Source organism: Sardina pilchardus, chromosome 13 (genome assembly GCF_963854185.1).
Source record: "Sardina pilchardus chromosome 13, fSarPil1.1, whole genome shotgun sequence".
Lineage (NCBI taxonomy): Eukaryota > Metazoa > Chordata > Actinopteri > Clupeiformes > Clupeidae > Sardina > Sardina pilchardus.
Window position 1 is genome coordinate 21,363,835 of NC_085006.1, and position 13,425 is coordinate 21,377,259.

At 46.5% G+C, this 13,425-nt stretch overlaps 1 protein-coding gene across 3 annotated transcripts in view; it reads left to right on the forward strand.

Annotated features, from left to right (window-relative positions):
* agfg1a (ArfGAP with FG repeats 1a) overlaps positions 1-13,425 on the forward strand; it is a 34,095-nt gene that overhangs the window by 18,196 nt on the left and 2,474 nt on the right. Inside the window, exons 3-10 of one of the 3 annotated variants that reach the window (XM_062552142.1) lie at positions 1,922-2,037; positions 2,778-2,940; positions 3,340-3,505; positions 4,255-4,356; positions 7,802-8,014; positions 10,414-10,591; positions 11,382-11,461; positions 11,594-11,698. In XM_062552142.1, the coding sequence (XP_062408126.1) occupies positions 1,922-2,037; positions 2,778-2,940; positions 3,340-3,505; positions 4,255-4,356; positions 7,802-8,014; positions 10,414-10,591; positions 11,382-11,461; positions 11,594-11,698 (1,123 nt within the window). The other 2 variants (XM_062552144.1, XM_062552143.1) reach the window with 2 other exon arrangements.

Sequence of the window (13,425 nt, forward strand, 5' to 3'; positions counted from 1 at the left end):
AGAGATGGACATCACGGTTCCAGAAAGTAGAAGTCCTGTCGTATATTCTTTCTACCGGAGCATTTTACACAGGAGATATCACTAATTATCTGATCTACCTGGCTGCTAATTAGGATGAGCCGGTTTACTAAATGGATGGATCAGATACTTGGCAGGATTACTTTCTGAACCCGGGATGTCTGCCTCTGCTTGTAGGTTAAATCGGGTCACTATAGTACGTTTGCACATAATGTTGCTTAGAAAGAATGTAGGAAGGTGTTTATGCATGATTTTATGTGATATGACCTGCAAGTTGCTCTTTAAGTTGAAGACTAAATGACTAAATTATATATAGTTAGGAACAAGATTATTCATACCCCTGGCAAATATTGGTATAGTGTTGATTTTCTCTTGACCAATATACGGCATATGATAATGATGAGAAAATAGCAGTAGATTTATCTGTGCTGATTTCTCAGTAGTCCTCAGTGACACCTCTGTGTGGAGGTGGAGGTGGTGGTGATGGACGACATAGGTGATTTGTGAGAACTCGAGCCTGATTGAAAAGATATTGGAGAGCGTCCACAAGGTAGAGAGAGAAGGAGAGGGAGGGCGTGTCTGTGTGTGATGGAGGACCAGATGAGGAGGAGAGGAGAGGCGGTCACATGGGGATGTCTGGGGGAGAGGAGGAGAGGAGAGGCTGTCACGGGAGTATGTGTGGGGGAGAGGAGAGGTAATCACAGGGGGATGTTTGGAGGAGAGAAGAGGAGAGGAGAGGCTGTTGCAGGGGGTTGTTTGGGGGAGAGGAGAGGAGAGGCTGTCGCAGGGGGATGTTTGGGGGAGAGGAGAGGAGAGGAGAGGTGAGACTGTTGCAGGGGGATGCTTGGGGGAGAGGAGAGGCTGTCGCAGGGGGTTGTTTGGGGGAGAGGAGAGGAGAGGTAATCACAGGGGGATGTTTGGGGGAGAGGAGAGGAGAGGAGAGGCTGTTGCAGGGGGTTGTTTGGGGGAGAGGAGGAGAGGAGAGGAGAGGCTGTTGCAGGGGGTTGTTTGGGGGAGAGGAGGAGAGGAGAGGCTGTTGCAGGGGGTTGTTTGGGGGAGAGGAGGAGAGGTGAGGCTGTTGCAGGGGGTTGTTTGGGGGAGAGGAGAGGAGAGGAGAGGCTGTTGCAGGGGGTTGTTTGGGGGAGAGGAGGAGAGGAGAGGCTGTTGCAGGGGGTTGTTTGGGGGAGAGGAGGAGAGGAGAGGCTGTTGCAGGGGGTTGTTTGGGGGAGAGGAGAGGAGAGGCTGTTGCAGGGGGTTGTTTGGGGGAGAGGAGGAGAGGAGAGGCTGTTGCAGGGGGTTGTTTGGGGGAGAGGAGGAGAGAAGCTGTCGCAGGGGGTTGTTTGGGGGAGAGGAGAGGAGAGGAGAGGTGAGGCTGTTGCAGTGGGTTGTTTGGGGGAGAAGTAAATGAGAAATCAGACGTACAGATGTTTTTGTTTTTACTCCGTGTTGCTGAAGCTCCTGTTGCGTGCTGTGGCGCGTCTCCTTGTTGCTCATGGCTGCGTTCTGACCGTCTCTGCGCCAGCAGGATGCAGACCTGATTTGGTCCCAGATCAGTCAGATCGCGGGCAGAACCGGGCCAGTGGCTCCAGGTCCGCTCCTGTCTGGTGTCGGAGCCCATCAGCGTCAGGGCCGTGTGAGCAGGAACCCTTCTGTGTCAACCCGGTCGCCCGGGGCAACACCCCCCCCCCCCCCCCCACCCCAACCCTATGGCAGACGCCAGGATGCATGAATGATTGATGGCACATATGTTGGGTTGTCTCCGCACCCTCTTTTGTTCTCCTCCCTCCGCTCGTCTTTCTTTTGTCTTTCGTTCCTCTCCTCCCTGCCCTCCCCTTCCGTCTGTCGTTTCCTGACGTTTTCCCCGGGCCGATCCCTCGCTCATCTCGCTTGTCTTTTGTTGCAGGTGTGCAAACAGATTTGGCTCGGTCTCTATGACGACAGAACCTCCTCCGTCCCAGACTTCCGGGAACCACAGAAAGTGAAAGAGTTCCTTCAAGAGAAGTACGAGAAGAAAAGATGGTGAGAGCACACGAGCATACACACACACACACACACACACACACACACACACACACACACACACACACACACACAAAAGGATTGCTGACAGAGCACAGAGCTAAATCCTATGCAGAACTGCCGAAGTGGCTGTTTTTCTCCTAATACACTAAGCAGCATACATGTGCAAGTGCAGTAATGTAAGTGGGTCTGACGACAGCACTATCGGATGACCTCCTACATCTCTGTCATGCTGATATGATGCTCTCCTCCCCATCCTCTGCTAGACGGCCTCGGAGTCTTTTGATGAAAGCCCATATTGTTTCACATTTGCAGTGCCCCTTGTTGCTTAAACCACACTACGCATTGTATGACATTGCTGCTAGATTATATTGATAGGCTTTATTTACATGTGCACTTAGTTTCCTGGGCATGAGTACTAATAGAGAACAAATGTGCCAGTATTCAATTGAGTTGACAGTATTATTCAAAATTAAGAGACAGGTGCACATTTCAATATAACAGTGATTCAAATGTCTCCCAGCAACCGTAGGATGGATCAGAAAAATGTGCAGTGGTCTCTTTATTTCTCCAGAGCTCTATGTGTATATGTATGGAGTAGACAACCACAGCTAAGTGTGTGAGCTAAGTGTGTGAGCTAAGTGTGTGAGCTAAGTGTGTGAGCTAAGTGTGTGAGCTAAGTGTGTGAGCTAAGTGTGTGAGCTAAGTGTGTGAGCTAACTGTGTGTGTGTGTGTGTCAGGTACGTCCCTCCGGAGCAGGCGCGTGTGGTGGCGTCGGTTCACGCGTCCATCTCCGGCTCGTCGGCCAGCAGCACCAGCAGCACGCCTGAGGTGCGGCCGCTCAAGACCCTGCTGGGGGAGTCCGCCCCCACCCTGCACCTCAACAAGAACACCCCCAGCCAGGTGTGTGTGTGTGTGTGTGTGTGTGTGTGTGTGTGTGTGTTTGTCTTTGTGAAACAGAGAATCAGTTAGTGTGTGGGTGTGTGTTTGTCTTTGTCTTTGTGAAACAGAGAATCAGTAAATGATTGTTTGTGTGTGTGTGCTTGTCTTTGTGAAAGGAATAATCAGTAAGTTTGTGTGTGTGTGTGTGTGTCTGTCTGTCTGTCTGTCTTTGCGTGTATGCCTGTGAGTAAATGCGAATATGTATGTGTATGTGTATGTGTATTTATGTGAAATGTGTACATGCCCTCTCATATAACAGTTATACAGATCATCTCTCTCTCTCTCTCTCTCTCTCTCTCTCTCTCTCTCTCTCTCTCTCTCTCTCTCTCTCTCTCTCTCCCTCTCTCTCTCCCCCTTCAGTCTCCGGTGGTGGTTCGTTCTCAGCAGATGCAGATGTCTCATCAGGAGAAGAAGTTCGACCTGCTTAGTGATCTGGGCGGAGACATCTTTGCTGCACCGCCCTCACAAGCTTCCAGCTCCTCCTCTGCAAACTTCGCTAACTTTGCACATTTCAACAGCCATCCAGGTATTTGCAGCAGTGCACTTGTGCAGACACACGCACACACACGCGCACGCACACACACACACACACACACGCGCATGCATGCACACAGGAGCACATACATACACACACACACAGGCATGTACAAAGCAATAATATAATTATCACCTCCTCTACTGATAGTTACACATGGCCAAGTGTACACCCAAACAATGATCCATTTCAGGCCACCTCTTACAAATGAAAGGAAGACCTAAATGGTTAGTTATATTTGCAGAGTTGCTATCAGACTGTGTAGAAAATCAGTGTCCACCCAAAACTGACTCTCTGTCAGCCACTGATCATAAATAAATTCCATCAGTCTTCACTGTAGTATGACAAGAGTATAGACATGCTCACACATACACACACTCACACACTCACACACAGTCACACACTCACAGGTATCCAAATCCCACAAAATGTGGTGATTACTGACACGTCCACATGGGTTCATGCTGTGCGCGGTCTCAGGGTAAAAAGCGGTCCGTCTGACCCACATTCTGCCCTCCCTGGTGCCCCAGACTGGACGGGCTCGTTGATGTTGTGTGTGTGTTGTGTTCTGGTCCCGTGGTGTCCAGACGCGTCTGATGACCACCATTGATCATCGTTACATCGTTCTTCTGTGTCCATGCTCATCAGAGTCTGTCTCGATCCATCAGTCATATCCCCCCTCTGTTTGTGTTTGTTTGTTTGTTTGTTTGTTTGTGTTGACCCCTCCTGACCTCCATCAGCTCCGAACGCTAACGCAAGTGCAGACTTTGCCAACTTCGATGCGTTTGGGAGCTCTGCTGCTGCAGCCACTCCTGCTCCATTTCCATCCGCTCCACCTGCAGGTATCACACCAGTGTAATGCACACACACACACACACACACACACACACACACACACACACACACTCATGCTCTCTCTCACACACACACACACACACACACATGCTCATACACTCATGCTCTCTCTCACACACACACATACACACACATACACACAGACATTTTCTCACTCACTCACACACACACACACACACACACACACACACAAGAATACTACACATACCTTCAAAGTCCTACTACCATATTGTATTTTGGTATGAAATTTCTGAGCTTTGTAGCTGAACTTCAAAATTAAAAGTTGTGGTTGCTTGACACATAACAAAAAAAAGAATAAGTAATTCTAAGAATAAGTAATGACACACACACACCCCACAGAGGCCTTTCTTACCATCACAAGGTTTCATCCCCACCAGTTTTACCATTTACCCATGTGCTCATCCTCAGCTGTTGTTTGGTGTGGTGTAGTGTACATTTGATGTGATTGTGTTTCAGTGCGTGCAATGGTGTGTTTGAGAGTAGAGCTGTGTGTTTTGCCAAGTTCAATACTGTGTGTGTGTGTGTGTTTAGGGCAGGGGGTGTATCTATGCATTTATATTTTTGTGTGTGTATTTTTGTGGTGTGTGTTTGTTTGTTTGTTTGTGTGTGTGTCTGTTTATTCTTTGATCAGCCCCGTCACATTTTACTGCACATTTAGTTTCACGGTCATGCCTGCTTTCACTCTCACTCGCCTATGATCTCTAGTTCTCACCAGCTGTTGCTTTTTCCCTCACATTGGGTTGTTTATTTCTTAAGGGGAAAAAAAAACCTCTTTGCATGTCAGGTTATTTGGCAGTTACTCAGTCACTGACACTGCATAATGTAGTCTTGACTTTAAAAGGTAGCCCATTTGATGCCAAAACAGTCATCAAGCCCAAGGTTTATTTTCCCAGAAATGTGTCCATTAAGATGGATGATTGTCTTAATGAACTCAGTGAGTGGACAGTCCTGGAAAAATTGATAAATCGCTACTTGCTTGTGGGGTTGCAGTCGGTGGCGTCAGAGCCACTGACTCAGTCAAGAAGCTGTAGTGTAGTGGTTAAGGAGCTGGGCTAGCATGCAGTAGCTTGAAAGTTGTGGGTTCAATTCCCAGCTTTAGCAGTCATGCCCTTGAGCCTTGCTCTAGGGACAATGTAATGACAATGTAATCTCTTGTAATATAGTTGACATATGAAGGTCAGAACAGAAAAAGGTGTGCTAGATGTAATGTAATGTAAAAGAAGTCTTGTTTCTGGTCATGGCACCTTGAGACAATGTCAGTCGTGGTGCTATATTTAAATGAAACCAAGTAGAATTGAACGTTCCCCTGGAGAAAAGAGCCCATCTAATGTTGGGAACAGCCATGGCAGTCTCTCCTGAGTGAGTCGTGTCGGGAGCAGGAAGTTGTGTCCTCAGAGCGCTGCTTGTGACCCTGCTGCGGTGTGAGGCGAGGTCATTCCAAAGAGGAAGTTGCCCTCTTGTGGTACTCACTGCTGCCCCCTGCTGGACTGCAAAGCGCTGCATCTGTTTTTAGGGGTGCCCAGATGCCACTGCAATATCCAATTGAATTCAGTCAAATTATCTTCAAATGAAATCAATCTGACAGAAAGAACCTGCTAAGCTCTTAACTAAACAAGCTGTCGTCAAACAAAGTTTAAAACGAAAGAATGCGAGAATAACATTAAAAGAAACATGCCCGAAAGACCAAAACACTTGGCATGACATTCATTAAAATTGCTGTGTGACTTCCATACTGTGGTGGCCATTAGTGGTCAGTCGTGTGTGGCTGAGGATTGGCCGATTCATCATCACTGCTTTTGCTTGGCCATGGGACTCCAGTCTGCTTGCTTGCCTTTCTTTTTTCCACTTTTCTGTTTTGTTAATAACTGCATTTCACTCTTGTTTTTTTTTTTCCTTTTTCTTTTCTTTTCATTTCATTTCTTCTGTCCTTCCTTCCTTTCTTTCTTTCTGTCGTTCTTGCTTTTTTTCCTTTCTTGTCTCTCTTGCGTTGGCCCTCTGATTCTCTGTTGCGCTGTGTGTGGCCCGCTGGGCTGCAGCCATCAGCGTTCTCCCATCCAGCCGCAGTGTTGGGGAGTTCTCCTCCGCACTGCCTCCACTGCCGCCTCACAGTAAGTCTCATTGTGTGTGTGTGTGTGTGTGTGTGTGTGTGTGTGGGATATCTTGAGTGTGATTGGGTGGGTATGATGCAGCCCATCCAAAAGTGAGTGTGTGAGAATTCTGAATGCATTTTTTGGTCATTGTGTGGTTTTGTTGGAGTCGCACTGTCTGTTAGTGTCTGTGTGGTTGTTGATGCATTGGTTTTGTCTGTCTGGCATTATCGTCTTTTACATGTCCACAAGTAATTGTCTTTGTTTTAAAGTGTGTATCCGCCCATTCAGTCCTGCCGATAATAAAGTTAATCTCTCTTTACACATTTACACACACACAAACACACACACACACACATACACTCTCCACTCTCTGTTGAATGAATAGAAACATGTGTTACTATCTTTATTGTTTCACTTACTCCCTCCCATTTGGTTCAAATTTCTAAGCCCACCCTTCTCCCCTAGATACGAAGTTGACCACTCGCGACCTTTGCCCTATCAACCGTGAGCTCACTAGGGCAGTGGAATTTCCTATGCACTCCCTGCCCCCAACTTTTAGTTATTGATAAGACCACTAACCTCGACATAAACCAAGATAAGCCGTGTGTCTCATTTGAGATAATTTTTTTTTTTGTTGAGCGCTTAAGACATCTCTGCATTGCAGTAAATGTGACCGCATAATGATTATGGCGCCATGGTTTTATTATTAGAGCTGGTGGAGTGTGCTTCCAGCGGTTGCAAGTTCGTTTGAGGTCATGCTGGACTGGTTACCATCGGCGACAGAAATGTGTACGCGCACACATTCACACCAAATTGTGAAGAGACGGTTTAGAGAATGCACTCTTTTTGTCTCAGGTGCACACGCAGAGGTTGGCCCATTTTTGGCATCGGTAATCTTTGGTATAACCTCTTTTTACTTTGCACTCAGACACATTCTATTTCTGTCTCTCTTCCTCTCTCTCTCCCACACACACACACACACTCTCTACACAGTTAAAATGCAGTGTGCACCATCAGTCTTCGCTAAAACGGGCTACACTTGGAGTGTGTGTATGTGTTGCACCTGTCACGATCCTATGAAATCAGGTTCCCTATATATAGTACCACCCTTCCAGAACACTCCAATGTGAAGGACACACAGACACACACTCACACACACACACACACACACACACACACACACACACACACACACACACACACACACAGGTGTTCCACTCTTGCCCTATTATTGGTTTCTAGATCTTTTTCATTCCCCCCCCCTCGGAGATGATTTTCTTTACTCTCTCCTCTCTTGGTTTGTTTTCCCTCTCTCACGCAGGAGGCTCCTCGGGACTAGCTAACGCCAATTTTGCAAATTTTGACCACTTCCCCAAATCCTGTAGTGCGGACTTTGGAGCGCTGGGCACGCAGCGAGGCGCGTCGGCAGGCGCAGACGCAGGCAGAGTAGACGGCGCTAGTAGCGTGCCCGCCGACAAATATGCGGCCCTGGCAGACCTGGACGGCATCTTTAACACGGCCCAGTCTGAGTCAGGTATGCCCCAAAAGACAGAGCTGTTGCAAGCAGCCCGCACGGCCCAGTCTGTGTGGCAGAGAGAGAGTGAGAGAGAGAGAGAGAGCGAGAGAGAGAGAGAGAGAGATGGTGTCTCATAAGGCAGGCAGCTGTGAAGGAACACAAGGGTGTGTGGATCTGGTGCACTGGTCTTAAAGAACTCTGGAGGGAGCAACTGAATGTTCTCGGCCCTTTCAACAATAAAGACGACGTGTTTCAAACACATGCCATGCCCTTTGAGACCACTTCTGTCCATGTCGCATGGATTTGCATGCGGATAATAAGACATTCTCAATTAAATGTAAACACCTTTTACATGTTTCTATGGTGTTTGTATATATTTTTACATATCTTTATATTGTATAAGTAACATACAAAATATATTCCTGTTATAAAACTTTTTGCTCATATCGGCCCAGTTTCTCCAAAGAGATGTGTACGATTTACTCAAGTGGTCCCAAAGAACAATGGCCGCCATTCCACAGTGGCGTCATCTCGGGTGCGGATTAAGAAGCAGCTCAATCCAGTGTTCTTTGAGGTCAGTCATCTGGAGTCGGTTTAGGCCTGGATTAAGTCCACCTGAAGTCCACCCCAGAGCTGCCTGCTCTCTGAGCTGCTGAAGCAACACTCAGTTAGGATCCACAACTGAACAGGCATAGTGTTGGACACCAAAAAAAAAAAAAAAAAACGTGTTTCAACAGCAGGTGCAAGTCCACACTGTAGGTGGCATACCTTAACACCACTGGATTGGAGGGGACTGTGAAGAGGGTTTAAATATCGTTGTTGGGGCTTTATTCCATAAAGTATTGGTTGAAAATCTAGTGTAAAATTTGAGACACCAGTAACAGATAAGTGTGTGCATACTGTATTGTTTAGGTCTTCTTGCTGAATAATTACAGCAGCTACTGCTTAAAGGTCCGCATACAAGAAAGGCTATAACAAGAAAGCCGTGCTAGATAACAGTTCTACTGAACTGTACTGAAGTAAATGGTAGCTTCAATGTGTATCTGTCATCAGGTATTTTTTGTCCTACTTGTCATAGTTTTCTCTGATGTGGAAGGCCCAGCCAGACACAAAGCCTTCCATGGGCATATGGGCCTATACTGGGTGAGAAGGAAAACCAACCAACCACATTGCACCTTTTCATTTGAGATCATGTTTAGAAACAGAATACTTACAGTAACAATGTCCGCTTACAATAGGTGCAGTAAGCGATTTGGGCAGGTGCTTCCCTCAAAGAGCACAGAATGCACAAAGTCAGCCTCAAAAAAGAAACCCTCAACACTGTGTTTGTTGTTGTTGTTGTTGTTTGTGTCAGCACATTCACAAAAAGACAAGTTGTTCCTTTGGCCCTCCACCCCTCTTTATTCCAGAGGCTATGTACTGTCAGGTTGCATACTTTTTGTTTTAGCCTCACTGTTCACACACACACACAGACACAGACAAATGCACTTGCACGGCACTCACACACACTCAATAATCTGCATCGTCGGCCTTGTTTCCGATCAGCTCCTGTTAAAAATATAAAAGTCTTGCCTCATTCATTCAAGAGCTCCCGACTAATAATACCGTTTGTGTGATCAATCGTAAACAAACGCTAATGTAACGTTAATGTTATGACTGCTGCTGCAGATGTATGTGATCCCATTGAAGTAAAAACACCCTACTTTCATGTCTTTTTTAAATGACAGTCCAAAACACAAAGTAAAACATTTACACGATAAAGTACAGATATGGGACATGCACCTTTTTTTGCCTTTATACGTGAACAAAACTTCCTGCTGACTGAAGTTGATTGTGTTGACATTATGTACTAGAGGTATATCTATAATATTGATGGTATTGAGAATTTTTCTAGTGAAGAAGTAGGGCAAATGCAATAGAAGTATGTATACATTAATGTCATACCAGGGGTGCGTTCGAATTCAGCAAGCATTGGCGAACGTTTGTAAATGGTTTTTGTAAACTGTTTTTTCCTTTACAGTTAAATTTGAATGATTTGGTGTTAGCATTTCACTGTAATGCTAATTGCAGTGTTACCTTTGTCAAGCCCTTGTCCAGCGCCACTGTATGTTCGGGGAGAACTACCCTCTCGGACCGTTCGCCAAAAACTCAAGGCAAAATTGCTGGCAGCGAACACATAGGAACTACTATTAACGACGACACGTGGTGCACTCAGTAGTCCAAAAAGTATGACTGTAACTCGATATTAGTGCCAACTGTGTCATAGGTCATTGAGCCTTTAGATGAGCTACTGTATGTCCTCACCCTCTGTCTCTCTCAGAGAGACACAACTCTGGGCTGTTTGTCGATGGTATAATGTAAGACTCTTTCACTCGCCCACACAACCCCACTCTTGTATCTGTGTGTGTGTCCTTTAGGGGGTACTGTCCCGAGTGGGGTGAGCGCTGTCCCTCCCTCGGCAGGCGTAGGGCCCCCGCCAGGCCCTGTGGTGTCAATGGGGGGCGACCGCTACGCCGCGCTGGCCGAACTGGACAACGTCTTCAGCTCGTCCGCCCCGCCCACCAGCGTCTACAACACCATCAGCACGGCGCAGGAGTGAGACACGCACCCTCTATGTCTGCTCAGAACCTGTCTGTCTATCTGTCTGTCTGTCTGTCTACCTGTCTGTCTGTCTGTCTGTCTGTCTGTGATGAGATCTGGGAAAACCCATCACAATTTTACCAACTTATGGTTCTGATACCATTCTAGCAACATCCAAGATTTTGGGAGGATGGTATCCAGGATTTTGCTAAGGGACAGTGTCATGAATGTTGCTAGCTTAATATAAGAATCTTATTATACGGCTCTTCACAATGCAAGTACTTCAGGGCGAAACAAGACCCCTCTGCTTCGCGTCGGGGTCCGGTTTGCCCTGTCGGTACTTATTCTACCGATAATGACCAGCGTTCTATACATTATCCCTTAATTGAATTGGTCAAATTTCACCAGGGAGGGTTGAAACAGAGCAAAAATGAAGGATTTTTGAGTGCACCATGTGATGGGATTTTGTAGATCATATCACACATACCTGCTTGTCCTGAAGTGAGACACGCACCTGTTTAGTCAGAATCTCGCTGTCCATCTGTCGGTAACACACGCACATGCACACACTTACCTCTCTCTCTTGAGTGAGTTGAGTGTTGACCCACTTGTCCTGGTCAGTGCTGCTGCCTTCTCCTATTCTAGTTCCCTGACTGTGTTGTTGACGCCTCTTACAGCGCCTAGTCTTTTCTTGCTCCAGTCCTTTGGCTCACTTTCAGACTTTTTTCCAGATCAGCAGCCTGTATCCCTCCATCTAATTGTGTGTGTCTGTGTGTGTGTGTGTGTGTGTGTGTGTGTCTTTCAGAACCATGTTTGGCGCTGTAACTAGTGTGTCCTCAGCACAGATGCAGCAAGGATTACCCAACATGCCGCAGTGCTTTGGAGGTAGGTTCTGAGGAATTTACTTACAAGCTCTTACAGTGAAACACTCTTCACTCCAACCACTCCACTGCATTCATGTACTTGTTTTTGTTGTTGATTTGTTTGTTTGTTTGTTTGTTTTCCTTGTGTCTGCAGGTCCTTCGACGAACCCTTTTGTTGCCTCAGCGGTTGCCCCGGCAGCGGTTGCCCCCACCAACCCATTTCAGACCAATGGCAGAGCAGCTGCCGTGGCCACAGCAGGTGAGGGTGGAGCTTGCAGAAGAAAGAGCTAATCTCATTTTTGAGCGCGCGCGAACACCATAATTTGATAAGATCCTGTAATTTCATAATGAATCAGGTTCATCTGAGTGGAAGCCAGTTGTCAAAGTGGGCGCATTTTCCCAATAAAGTAGTCAGCAGTCAGGAGGTGGAGATTTGCCTATTCTGTGGTGTTGAGACGACTTCTTTCATCCCTCATGGTTTATTCAACAACTCATGAAGCACACCCAGTCACATAAATGCATTTACAGAATGAGGCCAAATGTGACAGGAACACACACACGCGCACACACACAGCTCAGCTTGCTTGCTCTCTCTCTCTCTCTGTATATTTAACGTTGTTGACAGAACAAAGTTTTAGGAGGCAGTGAGAGTGTTCTCATTTCAGCACAGATGAATGGAGGTATTGCGATTAATACGGCCTCTCTCTATTGCTGCAGCTATGTGTTTGTTCTGCACATGTCTGTGTGGGCATCCCTCAGGTTTTCAGTGTTAAAAGCCCATAACACAGATTTAGAGTGTGTGTGTGTGTACAGGTGTGTGTGTGTACAGGTGTATAAGGGTAAGACACACTCATGGCTCTGTCTGTTTGTTGCAATGCTGGTCAGGCCTCTTAGGAGCCCTGCAGGGGCAGGGTTTCATCCCTGCTCATTTTGGTATGTTTCTCTTTCTCTCCCTCTCTCTTTTTTCTCTCTCTATCTTGTATCTCTCTCCCTCTCCCTTTACCTCTGCCTATCTTTAAATCCAGCTTTCTTTTTTCAATCTTTATTATCTCTTTTTATCTACACTGTGTCTGTTTATTTCCGCCTTGTGTAGTTAATCTGTGTTAGTGCATTAATAGAGCCTGCTGGAACTGCATGTTCCACAATGCACTGGGCCAAACCTGGTAGACAGCACATCCCTCAACCTAGTGCTACCAGAGCGCCACTCTTCCCTTCTGGCACGGCCATACACACACGTTTTGTGTTGGCCATGCAGCTAACTCCTGTATGTGGGTCTCTCTTTTCTCTCTCTCTCTCCCTCTCTCTCCCTCTCTCTCTCTCTTTCATTCTTTCTTTCTCTCCCTCTCCCCTGTGTCTCCCTGTGTTTCCCTGTTCCTTAGCTCCTCCGCAGTTGTGAGTTCTACCCTGTAAAGTCTTAAGATCCTAAATCTGCACAGATCTGCTGTTATCCTCTGATGTGGGAGTGGGCACCTGTCTGTCACAATTTATAATACATCTACAGAGAAAGGATTTGATAACAAATACATAGATGAATGAGCGCTCCGCTCCCAGATCAGATATAACGGTGTAATGTTGCCTGTTGGTACTTGTCCATTTTGGCAGATGCTTGTAGAAGTAGTGGTAAGTGTCAACAGAGTGGGAGTGATGTACCAGGGACAAGTCTACCCCATCCACAGCTCAGGATCATCTACAGTACTAATACACAAAAATGCAGCCAGCTTCATAATAATCTCAACTTGAATGATCTATTTTTCTCACGAATTTCCTGTGACGTGAGCCAAGCACAAGTTGAGTGTTTTCGAATTCTCTATCACAAATTCAACTTTTTTTTTGTAACCCCATCTTTCTAAACTTGCGTGGGTCTGCTGTTTGGCTGGACAGTATACAGATAGCTGGCTAGGGAGTGGTCAAGAAGTTTTAAGACCACTGTTTCAATAGAAGTCTCCATGGCAACCCTGGCAATGTTTTTCTAGTTGGCTACGCTGG